Source organism: Physeter macrocephalus, chromosome 17 (genome assembly GCF_002837175.3).
Source record: "Physeter macrocephalus isolate SW-GA chromosome 17, ASM283717v5, whole genome shotgun sequence".
Taxonomy (NCBI): Eukaryota; Metazoa; Chordata; class Mammalia; order Artiodactyla; family Physeteridae; genus Physeter; species Physeter macrocephalus.
Window position 1 is genome coordinate 15,080,802 of NC_041230.1, and position 18,814 is coordinate 15,099,615.

General features: G+C 46.3%; 1 protein-coding gene and 1 non-coding gene across 2 annotated transcripts in view; one reads left to right on the plus strand and one right to left on the minus strand.

The window, feature by feature from the left end:
- The window catches only part of ANKRD27 (ankyrin repeat domain 27), a 55,873-nt gene that overhangs the window by 2,103 nt on the left and 34,956 nt on the right, over positions 1-18,814 (plus strand). The window contains exons 2-6 of the mRNA XM_007101643.4: positions 7,130-7,261; positions 14,904-15,014; positions 16,926-17,082; positions 17,812-17,966; positions 18,407-18,466. Coding sequence (XP_007101705.2) covers positions 7,130-7,261; positions 14,904-15,014; positions 16,926-17,082; positions 17,812-17,966; positions 18,407-18,466 — 615 coding nt within the window. The remainder of the gene's footprint in view (positions 1-7,129; positions 7,262-14,903; positions 15,015-16,925; positions 17,083-17,811; positions 17,967-18,406; positions 18,467-18,814) is intronic.
- Positions 15,741-15,813, minus strand: TRNAG-UCC (transfer RNA glycine (anticodon UCC)). The gene has a single exon. It is a non-coding gene; the product is annotated as a tRNA-Gly (tRNA).

An 18,814-nucleotide genomic window follows, 5' to 3' on the forward strand; every position in this document is an offset into this window, starting at 1 on the left:
TGGAAGGGCAATCTGAGGGGCAGTTATGCTCCTCCAAACTCCTCCCCCCCCCCCCCCCCGCTCCTGAGTGGTCACACCCCTCTTCCAGCCCTGAGGCCTTCTCTCCTACGGTGGTCCTCCACATTCCAGCAATCATTGTGTTTAGCCAGCTCTGAGCATGTTTGTTTTTCTGGCTTTTTGCCAGTGCCTGCAGGACCGCCTGGGGCCAGCCCCTCACCCTCCCCTGCGTCTGGGCGGTGGATTTCCAGCTTCTGTGAGAGATGATCCCTTCCTGGGAGCTTGATCTTTTTCTAACACGTCACTGTCATTTTGTTCAAGTGGACCAGCAGTTACTGCGTGCCTGCAGTGAGCCAGGCAGCGAGGCTTCATAATGCTTTGAAGAAGAGCTTTGAGAGACATATGGACAGGAGCCAGAGACATTACAGGCCAGAAGGACACAAGTGACTGACTGTAATACCACACATTACATCATAAAATTGCTTCCATTTTGTATTAAACATAGATGTATAAAAAGTTTTCCCTTTTGGCCTTTTCCTTCTGAGTCACAAATTAAGCCAGTTGGAGAATATGCCTGGTTGGGGTCTTTGGTCAGGGCCCCGGCAGGGCAGGAGAAGCCACAGCAGTGAGATTTCAGCAGGGAGTGCATCTCTGGGAGGTGCAGACTTTCCTGGGCTGGATTCTGCTGAGGCAGGCTGCACGCTGTCACCAGATGGTCCCTGACAACCCAGACTCATCCGGGCTGGCAGGACGGTTGAAGACCACAAAACCACGAGTGCACACCGCCTCCTAAAATGCCCAGAACCGGTCTGAGGCCTCACTTGGTTGTCTTGTTCGGAGTAACCTCAGATAACTCACGTGCAGGGTTATTTGGTATCTCTGACTAACTTCACTGGATTTTCTATAAATCATCCCATCATTTGCACTTAGGAAGGGGTGGAATTTTTTTTTTTTTAAGGAGTTTTATATATGAGGATTCACATGTCTTTCCAGTTTTACAAGGAAAAGTCAGTTTACATGTTATTCAGTATTTTAAAATATAAAACCAATTCTTGCAAGTAAACTTGTCAGATTATTTTAAAGCATGTACCCCTATATAAGAATTCAACTCTGGCATTAAGCATTATTACATACTTTTAACACTGGGACAGAAAGGTCGAGAACAGTGCTGGACAGAGGTGGCAGAGGTGGACAGTGGCTGGACAGAGGCTGGACAGTGGCTGGACAGAGGTGGACATCCTGGGCAGTCCCCAGGATGGCCTGCAGCTAGAATCCCTACTCCCGGACAGAGGATCCAGTCATTGGCCTCCAGGAGACTGATGTCCAAGAGAAAGCAGATGACTTGGATTGAAAACCAGCCAGCTCCATCTCATTCACGAGCAATGCTTGCTGAGAGTCTTATGTGTTTACACCATTCATGCATTTGAACTGAATGTTTTAATGTAGTATTCAGGGCCCTTCCCTTCCCATGCTGCCCCTCTCTGACCTGCTCTGTTTGGATTCTTATTATTTCTCAGAGCTCATTTTCACATCTAGTCAAAAAAAGTTTATTCTTGAGTTTTCTTTGCTCACCAGGAACCTGTTCCCACCTCCTGACCCTTTGGCCCTGCTCTGGTCCCTGCCAAGGATGCCTCCCACACTCCCCACCCCAACCCCTTCCCTGTTGCTCCCTTCTCTATCTCGTCCTTACCTCTCCTGGCACTGTTCTGTTTTTGTTTTGTTTTATTATTATTATTTTTTAACTCTTCTTGCTTCCCAGTTAGGTGGTTAGTTCCTCCATCAAAGCCCATCTTGGGGGCAGGGGTGTTGGTGCTCTGCCAGCATCTTGTCTGAGGAGCAAGGAGAAGTGTCCCTTCCCAGCTTTAGTCTGACCTTGTCGCATCCTGTTTCTCATGTGGTTTTTAGGTAAGGCATCTTTACTTTTGGGGTCCGCCATGTAGAACCAGCTGTGTCGGGAACCAGGAAGAATTTTGTTTTCTTGTGACTCTGTCCTAGCAAAATTATATTATCCAGTTGTTCTGGTAGAGACTCATAAAAGGATTATCTGGGTTCCAGTAATAATTGAATTCAACAATTCAAATACCTGAATGGTTGCAGAGCTGGGGCCTGTGAGGGGATTATACGTAGCCATTTTCATGCTAGGCTCTTCTCCCTAAGAGGATCTGCAGGGAGCTCAGGGGCCTTCTTTAGGCAGTCCCCAGGATGGCCTGCAGCTAAGACAGCTCAGGCTGGAGGGAATTTGATGCTGAGCCTGGGTGGCTGTCATGGGGACTTTACCTTTAGGAGAGATGAAGTGTGGAGTCTGTGCATCTGTGGCTCATGAAATAACCCCTAATCCAGGCATAATTATTTTACATGATGAATGTAGTGGTTAAAGGATGGGTGTTAGAATAAATTCTGACATCTGTCTAACCTGGAGTTGGCCAGCTGACCCTCAGTTTCTTCATCTGTGACATAGGGCTAATGATACCTATGGTTATTGTGAGCATTAGTTATAGTTAATTATCTATAGTTATTGTGAACATTAAAATGGGATGAGGATGTATAGACGTCATCACAGTGCCTGACCAAGGATGGTCTCAAATGGTGGCTGTTTTTAACATTAGCTATAAGGAATAGAATTCATAATGCACATATGCATACTCTTCTGGTGTTTTCCCAAAGAGGTGTTTGGGAATACTGTTACATAATGAGAAAGTAATTCAGTTTTTCACTCATATTTCATTCATCTGATTGTATCAAGGGTAAGTTTACTTGATGCTCTTTAATAGTTGCTAATTTTCTTCTTTTAATGAAGAGAAGAGGCCTCAGGCTCAAGTTCAGAACCTTTGGCAGGCAGTGGTATGTAGCCAGATTTTAAATAATGTCAATTGGATTTATAATTTTTAATTTTAAGATGATCTTAATGGGAAGTGATACTATTTTTCCATTTAAAGTAGTAATAAGGGTTCTTTTACAAATAAATTTTAAATGGGAGTAGGTGTTTAAAAGGAAAATGTCAAACATTAACAATAGGGCCATTGTGTACAACTGTACAGGTTATTTATTGCACAGGTGTCCTGCCCGGGGGAGGAGAGGTGTTGGCAAACTAGGCTGATACATAGCCTATGAGTTGCTTACTAAGCCATGTGCCCTGGCACAGGACTGTACCTACTGGGAAGATGGGGTGCCTTTTTGTAATTCTCACAAAGGCACCATGTGGGCTAGCAGAAAGTGGCGGTACATTGGTATACAATATGGCAAAAATAGTGAGGGTAGCATGTAAATGGGAATCCTACAAGACAGGTATTCATATTCTCCAGTATACAGACTGAGTTGGAGGCTCAGAGAGGTGAAATGATGTGGCTAAAACTCTGACTTCTTTTCTGTGCCCATTTTTCATATTCCTCTCTCACAGTTCAGTAAAACCACACTGATGTATGGTAAGGGGAGCAGACCAGGGGCATTGGAGGCCCCATTCACAACAGGAGCAAATCTATACAGAATAGATAAATAATGTCTAATAAAAGTTTTATTTGATCTTTAATGAAGAAAATTTAATTGGAGGACATAAAAGAGGATGAAGGTGGAAAGACATACCATGTTCATGGATGATAAGATTCATTATTATAAAGACGTTGGCTCTCCAGTCCATAAATTTAGCGCAGTTCCAATAAAAAATCCCAATAGGAATTTTCATGGAATTGATAAGCTGACTCTAGTTCATGTGATATCATAAAGCATTAGGAATAACCAAGTAATTTTGGAGAACAAGGGGAGAGACCTTCCTCTATGAGATGTCAAGGCTTATTATGAAGCTGTAGTCATGTAAATGAATGTGGTCTAGCCCTTCCCCATCCAATGTAATAGCTACTAGCCACATGTGGCTATTAAGCACTTGAAATGAGGCTAGTATGAATTGAGGAGTAAAATACACGTCAAATTTTGAAGAGTTAGTAGAAGTAAAAAGAATGTAAAATATGTCAATAATTTTAAAGTATTGATCACATGTTGGAAATGTATTTTGGCTATATTAGGGTGAATAAGATATATAATTTAATTTCACCTTTTAAAAATATGGCTACTAGAAAATTTTAAATAACATGTAATTATGCATAATGTATATGTAATTACCTTTCTCACATAAATTTGTTGGATGGTGCTGGTCAAGACCATTGAAACAGAATAGAGCCCAGAAATAGGCCAAACATACATGGGAACTTGGAGTATGACAAAGGTAGCATTATCAGCTAGTGTGAAAGGGATAAAATATACAAAAGATGACAATGGGACAGGTGGCTTATGCTTTGGACTGAATGTGACCCCCAGCCCCAACCCAAATTCATATGTTGAAGCCCTAATCCTTAATGTGATGGTATTTGGAGATGGGGCTTTGGGTTCTAACTGGGGTTAGATTAGGTCATGAAGATGGGGCCCTAATGATGGAATTAGTCGCCTTACAAAAAAAGGAAGAGACAGGAGAACTGTTTCTCTGCCATGTGAGGATACAGTGAGAAGGTGGCCATCTACGGTACAGGAAGTGGGCCCTTACCGAGAACCAAATCTGCTAGCACCTTGATTTTGGACTTCCCATTTTCCAGAACTGTGAGGAATAAATGTTTGTTGTTTGAACCCCCCAGTCTATTGTATTTAGTTATCAGAGCCTAAGCAGACTAAGATAGCTTACCTTCAGAAAAAAATTAAATTAGATGCCCAATTTATAGCATATATATATATAGCATATATGCCCAATATATAGCATATATAAAAATAAAGATGACTTGAAGACCTAAAGATGAAAACCTTTAAAAAAGTCCCTTTTAGGGACCTTTTTTGTGGCCTTGGAGTTGGAAAGGATGTGGTTTCAGGTATAGCCTTTGCTGCATAACCAACCAGCCCCCAAATTAGTGACTTAAAACTGCTACAGTTTATTATGTCCTGTTAATCTGTGGGCTGGCAAGGTGGCTCTTCTGCTAGTCTCACCTGGGCTCACTCATGTGGTTGCATTCAGCTGGTGGGTTGGCTGTCCTCACTGGACTACCTGGACCTCTCTCTCCCCACATGGGTTTTCATCCCATGGGCTTCTCCATTGCATGGTGGTCTCAGGGTGCCGAACGAATGAGAGTGAAATCTGCAAGGCCTCTTGAGGTTGATACTCAGAAATCACGGAGCATCAATTCTGTCTGTTGGTTAGTTAAAGCAAATCACAGGGATGGCTTAAATTCAAGGGGTGGGGAAATCGACTCCACCTTCTCAGAGGGGGAATAGTGAAGTCAGTTTACAAAGGGGCATGCCAAGATGATAGATAGGCTTTCCTTAGATCCCCAAAGCACTGATCAGTAAAGGCAAAGACGGACAAGTTCAATCACATTAAAATCAAGCACTTTTTGAGAGAGTGGCAAAGAGGGAGGGGATATGGGGATATATGTATAGCTGATTCACTTTGTTATACAGCAGAAACTAACACAACAATGTAGAGCAATTATACTCCAATAAAGATGTTAAAAAAAAAATCAAGCACTTTTATTTCTGAAAACACCCAGTTGGAAAAATGAAGAAACAAGTCACAGATTGGGAGAAGATGTTTGCAACATCTTTTGGTCTCCAGATATGTAAAGAACTACCAATCATAAGAAAAAGGCCAAGAACCCATTAGAAGAGTGGTCAAAAGACATGATAAGGTAGTTTATAGAATGTAAGGAAATGATGTTCCACTTCATTAGAGAAATGAAAATTAGAAACAGTGAAATACTATTGTATACTCAGACTGGCAGAAATGAGCTAGCCTGACGTTACTAAGAAGCGTTGGCTAGGATGTGACATGAAGAAGGGAAATGCTTATGGACTTTGCATGGAGGTTGGAAGTGGTCCAGCATTGCCAGCATCTGGGGAAGGTGCAGGTGGATGCATGCCGCAGTGTCTCTCCTAGCAACATTCCTGGATATGTGCTCCAGGAACACATAAGGGTATAAGAGCGTTCATTTTAGCATTGTTTTTAATTCTGAAAATGTGGAAGCAGCTTAAGTATAGGATATTAGATAAATAAATTATGTCATGTTCACTTAATACTGTACAGCAGAAATTAGTGAATGAATGGGAGGTGTATGGATCAGCATGGCTAGAACTTGAAAACATAATGGTGATTGAAAAGCATATGTTCCAAACTACTTATAGTGTGATACCATTTATGTAGATTTTGGAGCCCATAAAACAAGACTTTAGGACTTCTCTGGTGGCGCAGTGGTTAAGAATCCGCCTGCCAATGCAGGGGACATGGGTTCGAGCCCTGGTCCGGGAAGATCCCACATGCCGTGGAGCAACTAAGCCCGTGTGCCACAACTACTTAGCCTGCGCTCTAGAGCCCACAAGCCACAACTACTGAGCCTGCGTGCCACAACTACTGAAGCCCACACACTTAGGGCCCGTGCTCCGCAACAAGAGAAGCCACCACAATGCGAAGCCCGTGCACTGCAACAAAGAGTAGCCCCCGCTCGCCACAACTAGAGAAAGCCTGTGCACAGCAACAAAGACCCAACACAGCCAAAAATAAATAAATAAATAAATATTTTGAAAAACAAGATTTTATATTATTTATGAGTACATGAGTTTAAAAAGGGGTACAAACATGAGCAAGAAGGATATAGAAACCACTTCAGGATAGTGGTTGCCTCTGAAAGGGGAGGAGAGAATGGGATGGGGAGGGGCACATGGGGGATCCAGTCTACTCTGATACACTATTTCTGAAAAGAAAATCTGAGGCAAATATGGCAAAGTGGTAAGAATTGGTAATTCTGGGTGGTAGGTTAGCATTATTATTCTACTTTTCTGTGATAAAAATATTTCATTAAAAACGTGCATATCTTTAAAATGTTATAATTTGGGTCATCTATGATGTTCTAAAAACAGCCATTTTTTACTTTTGCAGTGACTTGTAGTCAAGAAGATTTTCTGAACATAATTTATACATTTAACCTGTAAAAAAAGTCATCTTAGAATTGGTGGGTTATCTTTGATCTTTCCTGATGGCGTGTTAGGTCTGTAGTGTAGAGTAATATGTGTCAGGGATGCTTTTTAGAAATTGTTAGATCAGGACTTTTATGTATTAGGTCATTCTGAAAGTGGTCATTTACTGCTTTTTCCTCTCTCGTCCCAGGAGACTCTTTTTGCCCCATCTGAAGTCCATATGGCTCTGTATGATGAGGACCTCCTGAAAAATCCCTTCTATCTGGCTCTTCAAAAGTGGCGTCCTGACTTGTGCAACAAGGTGGCCCAAACCCGTGGCATTGTAAGTGCATCGATCCCGAGGGTGGTCCTTCTCCACTAGGCTTGGACCGAGCAGTGCTGACAAGGCCACAAATATGGTAGATTTCAGTTAAGTTTAGAGGGAGTCAGGTACAGGCCTGCTAAGTGCACAAAGCCCCAGACCATTTGTGAACGAGCAGAGAGGGACCGCCCCAAGCTGCTTCCTCCAGGCAGCCTCCTGGGACTGCACCAGCCCAGGGTGTAATCCTTTCTCTGAACTCTCAGCCCCTGTTGTCACTGGTCTCACGGTATTTACCTCTGTTTCTCTTGTTTCCATGGGGACCAGGAGGGCTTCTCCAGGGCAGAAATAATATTCCTCCTCGTCTGTGAGATGGGTGCTCACTCCCATAGGATAAGGGAACGTGTATACACACACATGTATGTCGCCTTCAAAGGCATTTCCTAAAGAGAAAGAACTGAGAGAACTTTTGTAATAGAGGCCACAACCTCAGAAGCCTACAGGAGCAGCCAGGGAACAGGAGCAAGAGAAGAGAGAAACCATAGTCTGCTGCCTGGAGGGAGGGCAGGCCCTGTGCTGCAGGTCTTTCTGGTTCCCAGATTGGTGAACTTGGCAGGCATCTTACTTACACACCGTGGGACACAGCAAGCTGGGCGCCTTTGTGCCACCCACAACGGGTGGCCTTGGGCCCTCTTCTTTTCCTACGTTGTCCTCTTTTCTTCTACTTTGTGTTCCTGCTTCTCTTGCCATGTGATACGATCTTAGGTGTGTCAGGCGGCTGAAGATTTGAACCAATGGAGCAATCAGTTAACTCGGGTTTCTCTGCAAGCTTGGAACTGGCTTTTCCCCATACCCAGTCCAACTCTCTGCCCTCAGAAGCCTGATTTTTTTTCAAGTCCCTTCTTGTTTTTATGATTGGTTTTGTAATTAATATCTTTCTCCCAGAATTTTTTTACTTTGGATTTTAGAAGTCATAAACTTCGTTGTAAAAAAAATTAGAGAGTAGAGCTGTTTCCAAAGAAGAAAATAAAAATCTCATAAAGCTCACCAAAGGCATTCACTGTCATCCATTCATTTCACAGTAGCTATTAAGTGCTGCTGTATGCAAGGCACTCTGTTTGATGTGGGGATTCAGCCAAAACTATGAATAGGCATCATGGATCTTTACCCTCACGGAGCTGAAATTCTAGTGGGAGAGATGGTCACACTGTGGGTACATAGTGACTAATTATGGTAAGTGTCACAGAGAAAAAGTAGAGGATGCCAAGCCACCATGTTAACTGGGAGGGCCTGACCCAGCTTGGGAAATACTTCCTTCCCATCTTTGTTCTATGATATTTAAAAACAATGTTGTCTAGATAAGAGTGTGTCATCATATGTAACTTTCTCTTTTTATTTTTTTTATTTTATTTTTTTTATTTTTTTTATGAGTGTGTCATCATATGTAACTTTCTCTTTTTAAAATGCTACACTGCGGACCCCGCTGTTCTTTCTCAGGAAGCCCTGGGGGACCTGTCTGTCTTGCTCATCACTGTGTTGCCAGCACATAGCACGGTTCCTGTTGCGCAGTAGGTGCTTTTACAGCTGCAAGTAGTGAAAACCCAACTGAGTTCACTTTAGCAAAAAGAGAATTTTGAATCACTTTGGTCACCTTCCTTTCAGGTACACCGAGGAATGAGAGATGCTACTTTTTTTTTTTTTTGGAGCAGAAGAAGGTTTATTGCAAGGCCACGCAAAGAGACGCGGTGGCTCGTGTGCCGAAAAGCCTCGAGCTCCCTGACAGGTTCTGGCAAAGCATTTTTAAAGGCGGGAGTGGCAGGGGGGTCGAATGGTATGTGATCAGCTTGTACACTGTTCTCTGATTGGCTGATGGTGAGGCAGCAGGGTGGTGTCACAGGGGTTATCAGTCCTTAGGTTCCAGGAGGCCTGGGCTGTGTGCTCATGGTCCTCTAGTAGTTCTTCCATTTGCGGGGGGGCGTGGGGGGCGTGGTTCACATCTGCAAAACAGCTCAGGAAATTTGCAGAGAGATGCCTCTTAAGCTGTGTCATCCTGCATTCCAGTGGTGCCCTAGGCCCCTTACTGCAGCCCCCACTGAGAGCCATGAGGGGCTGCTTGGGGCCCACATTGGGCAGCACTAGATTTCGGGCCTTCCTTGGCCTCGTTCGGTGGACTCGAGAATCAGCAAGGCCAACTCCTCAGCACAGGTCAGCTGTGGGAAGGAGCTAGCTCTCGCCATCCTGCTCAGCCTGGCCAGGTGTTGGTGACTAGCCCCTGCCAACTGCTGGCCGTGTGGTGGAGCCCCGGCTCATCCCTGTCTAATCTGTCATAGTGTTCCTTCCGTGTCCGTTGGTTGAATGAAAAAGTAGTCCTTCTGCCGGGGGGGGGGGGGGGGGGGGGGCGTGGTTCACATCTGCAAAACAGCTCAGGAAATTTGCAGAGAGATGCCTCTTAAGCTGTGTCATCCTGCATTCCAGTGGTGCCCTAGGCCCCTTACTGCAGCCCCCACTGAGAGCCATGAGGGGCTGCTTGGGGCCCACATTGGGCAGCACTAGATTTCGGGCCTTCCTTGGCCTCGTTCGGTGGACTCGAGAATCAGCAAGGCCAACTCCTCAGCACAGGTCAGCTGTGGGAAGGAGCTAGCTCTCGCCATCCTGCTCAGCCTGGCCAGGTGTTGGTGACTAGCCCCTGCCAACTGCTGGCCGTGTGGTGGAGCCCCGGCTCATCCCTGTCTAATCTGTCATAGTGTTCCTTCCGTGTCCGTTGGTTGAATGAAAAAGTAGAGTATCCCAGTGGCCTCTAGAAGAGCGCTCATTCTTTCTGCCACCTCTGAAGGACCCACGTGGCCTCAGCAGGTGAATGCTGAATTTCCTTCCATGGGGCTTGGCCTTTGGGCCAAGTTTGGCGGCCCCTGAATCTTCCCTGGGGATTAGAGTTCTTTAGTGGACTCTAAAAATGTGAAGTCACGACTTTTGAATGTGTGTATCCCCAGGGTTAACCGCCTTCCCCCTTCCCCCTGCAAGCTGAGCTTGGGCCGCGCCCTCACACGACGGCTGAGGGTGGAGGTTGGCTGGCCCCTCACCTGCCCCAGCCCCTCCTCGGGTTTGGCCGCCTTTGATGGGACTGCCTCCACGTCCTCCACCATCTGCTCTCTGACTGATCCGTGGAGGCTCCTCTCCCAACGTCCCCCCATTCCAATCCCAGAGGCCTGTGACACCCACACACTGCTTCTCATGGTCACCTGTTCTTGTAACCATCCAGCTGTTATGCACCGTGGCTTTTTCAGAGCCAGCTGGGCAGGCCTGCTGTACCCCTGGGTCTCTTGTCCATGGACCTTTGGCGAAAGTTCTCTAGGTTTCCCTGGTGGACTGCGGGTGGGTCCATTTGCCTGTAGGAAAAACAAAAATGACAAAAGGGGATTAAATTTGGTCCTTTTATTGTGGCCCTCAAATTATGGGGTACTCAGGCTTCTGAGGGCTAGCCTGAGAACCCAGCAGCCATGGCTTCCATGTTCCAGAGAACTGACTTTCCAGTAAATACCCATACAGCTGAGCTAAGGGTGCTGAGGTCCGTATTCCAGTTCTCAGGATTTGTTTAGTACAGATTCAGGTGACAGACATTGAACATCTAGGCACTGTGCTGGGTTTGCAGGGTTACACGGATGAATGGGGAACACAGCATGGCTTCAGGGAATCCCAGAAACAGGCCATTTACAGCACAGAGGGATGAGTATTAGGACAGAAGTGGTCATGGGCTCCTGTGGAGTGGCTGACCCAGCCTGGGGAGGAGTCAGGAGGGCACCCTGGGGTAATAAGACTGATGCTGCTTCTTGCTTTTATTCTTTCTTTTTTTTAATGACTATACTTATTAAAAAAATTTATAAAGGGGCTATAATAAAAAGTTTATTGTTAAGCTCTGAACTGAGTAGGTCCCTAACTTATGGTCTGCTTGGTCACTGTAAAGTTTGTGTCCTCCACACGGGCTGTTAAAACTCCATGACCTCGGGACTTCCCTGGTGGCACAGTGGTTAAGAATCCGCCTGCAATGCAGGGGACAGGGGTTCGAGCCCTGGTCCGGGAAGATCCCACATGCCGCGGAGCAACTAAGCCCATGCGCCACAACTACTGAGCCTGTGCTCTAGAGCCCGTGAGCCACAACTACCGAAGCTCGCATGCCTAGAGCCCGTGCTCTGCAACAATCGAAGCCACGGCAATGAGGAGCCCACGCACTACAACAAAGAGTAGCCCCCGCTCGCCGCAGCTAGAGAAAGCCTGCGCGCAACAACCAAGACCCAACGCAGACAAATAAAAAAACAAACAAACAAAAAAAAAAAACCCCAACTCCATGACCTCTGTTCCAGAGGTAGTCTGAAGCTCCATCTCACGAGAGCCCCCAGGCACCTGGCCCTGTCTCCGGAGGGCGGCTTCATAGCTGCTCCACCCCACTCCTCCGTGGCTGGCTTCCTCACCCCTGTCTCAGCAGGATCCTGGTAGAGAAGGATGGGGCCACAGAGAGCCAGCCGTGGCTTGTGCTTGCAATGAAATGCTCCGGGCAGCATTGCCTGCCCGAAAACTTTGGGGGAGTCCCTGAAATTGGAGGCCCCCAGTGCGCTCAACAGATACTGATTGGCACCTACCGTATGGTGAGCAGTGTGCTTGGTGATGGGGATTCAGTGAAGCAGGAGCCGGTCATGCCTTATTCAGGCTAAGGGGGCAGAGAAGGTGTGTGTAAACAGGCTCACAGAATGCAGTCACAGGTGTGGTGGGGACAGGGGTGGCGTGTCTCTGAAGCACCTCAGACTTTGCTGGTCCCTTGGAGGCCCTTCCTCAGATGGGACTATGTGACTCTTTCATCCATTGAGCTGGAGTGGGGCAATCACTTGGCCTGCGTAAACATCCCCTAGGCCTGGTTTGTGCTATCCCCTGGCCTGGGGCCAACCCTCGGGTTTCCAAGATCTTCTTTCTGTTCACGGCTGCCTTGAGGCTGCCTTGAGGCCGCCTAGGAACGTTGAGGCCGTTTCTCAGTTCTGGCTCATACCTGAGGGCCTCCCGTTTCTTTCTTTAAGTTGCACTTTCATTAACATTTAAAATTTTAATGTTTTTCTCCCCCATTTCTCATTCCACATCTGCTACCACCAAGCCCATTCCCACATCAGGACCTTTGCACATGCTTTCTTCTGACAAAAATGTTCTTTCCTTAGATCTTTAGTTGGTGGTTCCTTCTCTTCACCCATTCCTTGCTCAAAAGCTACTTCCTCAGAGACCTCCCTAACCACTCTACCTGAGTTAGCGAACCCTTGCCCCACCCCAGTCATTCTCCGTCCTGATATTCTGCTTTATTTTCTGCATAGAACTTACTGATATGTGGAATATGTGTTTTATTATTCAGAAATCTGTATCCTCCGCTTAGAATGTAATGTCCATGAGGACAAAGCACCGTATCTCCAACAGTGCCCAGTGTCATGATTATTGAATGAAGACAAAACAGGAAAACCAAACTCAAATTTTAATAATTAGTTGAATAAATTTGGCTATCTGAAAATTAAAAAAAAATTACTATGTTTAATTTCAAACATGTACAAGTGGAACAAATCATGCAATGCACCCCACAACCCCATCACTCAGCTTCTGTAGTGCCCGGCTCAGATGCCAGCACATCTCACTTCTATCCTTGCTGCCCTCTCCCCTTAGCCAGAGGACCATTTTGAAGCAAATTCCAGAAAATTATATAAGGTAGTCATGTGATTTCATCTGTAAATATGTAGGAATGTAGTTTTAAATGATAAGGACTTAAAAAAAATAATCACGTACCATTATCACAGCCAAAAAATTCCTCAATAATTCCTTACTGTTGTGAAATGTCTAGTCACTGTTCAGATTTCCCAGATCGTCTCATAATTTTTTGTTTGTTTGTTTTCCAGTTGGTTTGTTTAAATCAGAATCCAAAGGTGATCCACACATTATTCTGGATTGTTGGTAGGCCTTTTTTAAAAAAATTGAAGTATAGTTGATTTACAGTTATTATGTTGGTTTTAGGTGTATAGCAAAGTGATTGAGTTATATATATATATTTTTTTTTTTCAGATTCTTTTCCATTATAGGTTATTACAAGATATTGACTTTAGTTCCCTGTGCTATACAGTAAATTCTTATTGCTTGATATGCCTTTTAAATCTCTTTTCCTCCTAACTTCCTTGAGCTAAACTTTGAAAAGAACAACTGTACCTACTCAGTGTGTAAAACTGGATCCATTTTGACATATGTGTGTAGACTTGTGAAATCATCACCACAGTCTGTTTTTTTAACTCTAAGCCCCACTTTCCTCGTTTTCCTTCTTTCCTCACAATTCAAGTATCAAGGTCATTCATCCTGTAGAGTTTCCTGCCTTCTGGCTTTTGCCGGTTGCAGTTCCGTGGTGGTGTTTACCATGGTCCTCTGGTCTCTGTATTTCCTGAACTTGGTAGTTAAGTCTAGCTCTGGGTCTGATTCAGTCTTGATTTTTTGCAGAGGGGCAAGCCCACTTCATAGACAGTTGGGATCTTCCATCAACGAGGGCCTCCCTTTTCTGCCGTGAGCAATTGGCGTATCCCTCGTGGGGAGAGAAGCTCTTTCTGACCTGCCTGAGGAAGCTCCTAATGACAACTGCTCTTGAAGGCCCCAGAGTTTCGTGGTGTCTTCACAGAGGAAACTCCAGCAGATGCTGGGCTGTGCTCCCTGCTCCCAGCACTGGCCTGCAGGAGGCCACAGGACTGGGCTGTGGTGAGGTGGGGAGCAGGAGTTTGAGTCCTGGCTCTGTCACTCACTGGCTGCGTGCCCCTGGACAAGTTGCTGAACTTCCTTGAGCCTCAATTTCCTTGTCTGTACAGTGGGGATAGTGCAGAAGCTGCTTGCCTTGTGCCAGGCTGCTTTAGGAGCTGGGGCTCTGAGGGACTTCACTACTTTGGTCGTCGCCTTCCAGGGGCACTGGAATCTGAGATTCCTCTTAAACGTGAGTCCCCGGGCCAAGCACAGATCCACGTGTGGTTGCCAGGGCAGCTCCTTGCCTTTGCTGCGTTGAGCAAAGACGCTGGTGCCCGGTCAGCATGGTGGCCACGGTGGGACCAAAATTCACGTTTCAGGTTGAGCCTGCCCCAGAGACACAGCCTGGCAACTGAGACATCTGTGGTGGAGGTGGTAGCCTGCAATAGGAAACTGTATTTCTGTGGCTGGTAAAACAAACTGTGATCACAGTTCAGTTTAAAAAAGCATAGAAAGAAGATGGGAAGGAAACTGTCTTCATTGTGCTGCGTTTATCATTCAGGTGGTGGGATTCCTTGTGATTTTTTAGTTTTACTTTTCTGTACTTTCCAAACTATTGTTTCTTCATCTGGAATCATTCCTGAGCCTGCTGAGGACAGAGGGGGCCCAGCGGGGTGGGAGTGAGCCCTCCGGTCTGAGGGCCTGGGATGGGAGAGGCGTGTGCTGCCTCCCTCGGCTGGGTGGGGGCCTCAGCTTCCATCACAGTGACAACAGATCAGCTGCTGCCCCTTTGGCCAGTGACCCCAGAGGTTCTCTCTGCCAGCAGGTCCCCGTGGCAGTTCCGCTGGAGCATCTTTGGATGCCTTGTGTTCTGCTCAAGTTGTAAGTGGCACATCTCTTGAGTAGTCACCCTAATTTTTTTTTTTTCCAGGTGTTAGTACCCTGCAAAGGAAGCCTGTCAGGCAGTGTTCAGTCTACTTGTCAGTTTGAGTCCTATATTTTGATCCCAGTGGAAGAACACTTTCAGACCTTAAATGGAAAGGTATTCTTTCGTTTCTTATGGGTCAACCAGGGCCACTCACTCAGTGTTTGGGAGTGGGGGTGGGGAGAGAATCCTGCTTCTCAACCCTTTCATGTCTGTGTTACATGATGGCTTTGACACCACAGCAGCCCTGCTACCTTTGAGGGCGGAGGAGCTGGCGGTGGGGAGCAGGGTCCTGGCTGCAGCCAGGAGGTGAGGTGGGGCCGGGCTCCTCTCCCTCAGCCCATGGGTCTTCTGCCGGGGAGTCGGGGAGTGGCTGGGACATCTCCCCAGAGAGGCCCTGTCAGAGCAAGCTGTTTATCCCCAGTGCCCTTGGGATCAGGGATGAATTTCTAATTTAAGAATTTTTTGTTTTGAAATCATCTCAAACCTATAGAAAGTTTCAGTAAGGTGCAGAGAACTCTCACATACCTTTCTGCCCAGATTGGTCAACTGTTAGCATTTTGGCCACATCTGTTTTATTTCCTCACCCCTATCCCCATCTGTCCATCTGTCTATCTCTCTGTCTGTCTACACACACACATTATTACTTTTTCTGAACCTTTTTCAGAAAGAGTAAGAGTTGCAGACACCATGTCCCTTTGCTTCAAAACGTGTATTTCCTATGGAATACAGCATAGTGATCACACAGAAAATTTAGCATTGATAGAATACGCTTCTCCAACATACTGTCCTTTTTTAATCTTCTTTGGTTTTTTTGGCCGCACCCCAGCATGTGGGATCTTATTCCCTGACCAGGGATCGAACCCGCGCCCCCTGCATTGGAAGTGCAGAGTCTTAACCACTAGACCACCAGGGAAGTCCCAGCATACTGTCCTTCAACAAATTCTGCTAGTTGTAGTACCCTGTTATAGCAAAAAAGATCTATTTTTTTAGATCCAGGATCACGTCTGGGATCATGCAGTGTATTCAGTGGTCAGTCTTTTTAGTTTCCTTCCATTTGGAAAGGTTCCTCAGTCTGTGTCTTTCATGACATTGACATTTTTGTCTTGCTTTGTAGACTCTCCCTCAGTGTGGGTTTCTCTGATGTTTCCCATGATTAGATCGCAGTTATGCCTTTACGGTAGGAATGCCTCGGAAGGGTGTTTTATCTCTCTCAGTGCATCGTGTCAGGAGGCACGTGACGTCAGTCTGTCTCATTGTTGATGTTAACTTTGGGGTAGGCATTCTCTTATTTTTTTTTAAGCGGAAGCAGATAGGTTCCGAGAGGGGGAGGTTCCATCCCTGGTCAGGACTGGCCGTGGTCCCCAGCCTACCTGCAGTCAGGAGTGGGGGCCCACACTGGTGTAGCCGGGGCCATGGGCACTGGCGGGGGTTGAGGAGGGATGGGTCCAGGGGTGTGGGTACCAGTACGCCAGTCTGGGGTGAGGGGTGGTCTGCAGCCCTGTGACTCCCAAGCATGCTGCTATTTTCCTGCCAGGGATCTGCTCACCACAGCTGCCCATCAGTTTACTTGTTCTCTTCCCGGTACCCAAACCTACCAAGAGAACAGAGGCACTGGGCTCATCGTGGCTGGTCTTCCTGGGCACCTTGGCCACGGCCAGAGTGATGAGCCATGGAGGGGATGCAGTGCACATCCTTCGGTGCTTCCGGGTTGCAGCATCGGGTCATTCTGATCTCTTATTCAGAGAGGAGAACCTTCTTACTTTTTCCTTTTGCGGAGGGTACAGTGCTTTTGGGTTGCAACGTGTGAAAAGGATCAGGGTACTATGTAGCTGGAGTGACAGGGTGAACAAAGAGGGAAGAAAACATTTTAGTATCAGAAAGCAAGCTGGAAGAGTGTTGGCGCCCCCCGGAAACCCGCACTGGAGCAGAGGCAGGCGGGTGGGGGGAAGTGCCGGATGGGGACCAGGCTGAGAGGGGTCGTCGGTCACTCGGGCTGCTGGTGCAGTGACGGCTCTCTTGTTCCAGGATGTCTTTATCCAGGGAAACAGGATTAAACTAGGAGCTGGTTTCGCCTGTCTTCTCTCAGTGCCCATTCTCTTTGAAGAAACTTTCTACAATGAAAAAGAAGAAAGTTTCAGCATACTGTGCATAGCCCATCCTTTGGAAAAGAGAGAGAGTTCAGGTATTCTGGGAGAAAACCCCTTTCTCCTGATGTGGAGAAACGTGCTTGTTGAACTTCCTCCTGGCGCAGCTGTTGTAAACATCCCATAAAATATTCAAGAGCCTGCTAGAAACCTGCCTAACTGTTTACAATAATTCCCCCTAAAACTTAATCAGAAAGTCATCTGGAGCCAAGGTGATGTGGATTAGGCTGCTGTGTATGTTTGCACATGTTGGATGTTACACACATAGACCTTAGTGGGAATGTCGCCCCCTGGAGTTGTGCAAAGTGGCAGCCCTGGCTTTGTCTCTGGGCCTTGGCTTTAGGGCTACCTCTTACAGCATTATTACCCACCCAGCCCCACTGCTGTGCCTCTTTGAGATCTCATTATTTTTAACGGATAATAATTCTTTGGTGCTCCACGAAGTGGAGATAACAATTAATGTGCCAAACGCTCCTATCTGATGCTCTTATTGTCAGGAATCAGGGCTTCCTCACACAGCCTCACAGGTCATGCCTAGGGTCCCAGATAATTCAGGTTTGGTCCCAGGAAAGGGCTTCAAGAGGACCAGGCTCTCTGGACCCCCAACTGGGCTGCTCTTGGGCGATATCTTGAGATAAGGTCATCCTTCTCCTCCTGTGGAAGATGGAGCATCAGATCCTGGAGGAGCAGGGCAAAGGGTTGTGGGACTTGCCCTGTTAGGAAAGAGTGAAGCCTTCAGCCAGCCTGACCCTCTGTCTTTTTTTCAGAAGAGGCTTCAGCACCCTCAGATCCCTTTTCCCTGAAAACCATCGAAGATGTGAGAGAGTTTTTGGGAAGACATGCAGAGAGATTTGACAGGAACATCGCCTCTTTCCAGCGAACTTTCAGAGAGTGTGAAAGAAAGAGCCTCCGTCATCACATAGTCAGTAGCCGTGTCTTGCTTTGCTAGGCGTGCCTTGTCTCAGGCCAGTTCAGAGCACCAGGATCCCTCTCGTTCACTCTGTAACTTTGCTGCCTCCATTGTTGGAAGTTTTGTTTAAATGTTTCTTTTTACCTATAAAAGTAGTACAGACCACTGTAGAAAACTTGAAAATCACAGAGAAGTATAAAAATGAATATTGTTATCATCTATGTTAACCCTAAGGGGAATTTTTTTCCTACTTTTAATGCATGTACCTAAAAAAAGTTGAAAAACAAATCACACACTTGATTTGATAAGCTTGCTTTAGGATTTAGAGCTTGTCACCCAGGAAATCCATTTTGTGAAATGTTCTCTTTGCCCCAGGACACGTTACACGTCCCGGGTTTTGTGTCGTGGCCTCGGATCACGAGGGTGACCTCTCTCTGCTCTGTGTTGCGCAGGACTCCGTGAATGCTCTCTACACCAGATGCCTCCAGCAGCTGCTGAGGGACTCCCACCTGGTAAGCAGCACGACGTTCAAAAGAGATACTTGCCAGAAAGAGAGAGACAAATAGAATATATCACTTATGCGTGGAATCTAAAATATGCCACAAGTGAACCTATCTACGAAACAGAAACAGACTCACGGACATAGAGAACAGACTGGTGGTTGCCGAGGAGGAGAGGGTTGGAGGAGGGATGGAGTGGGAGTTTGGGGTTAGCGGATGTAAACTATTATATATAGGATGGATAAACAACAAGGTCCTACTGTATAGCACAGGGAACTATATTCAACATTCTGTGATAAACCATAATGGGAAAGAATATAAAAAAAAGAAGGGGGCTTCCCTGGTGGCGCAGTGGTTGAG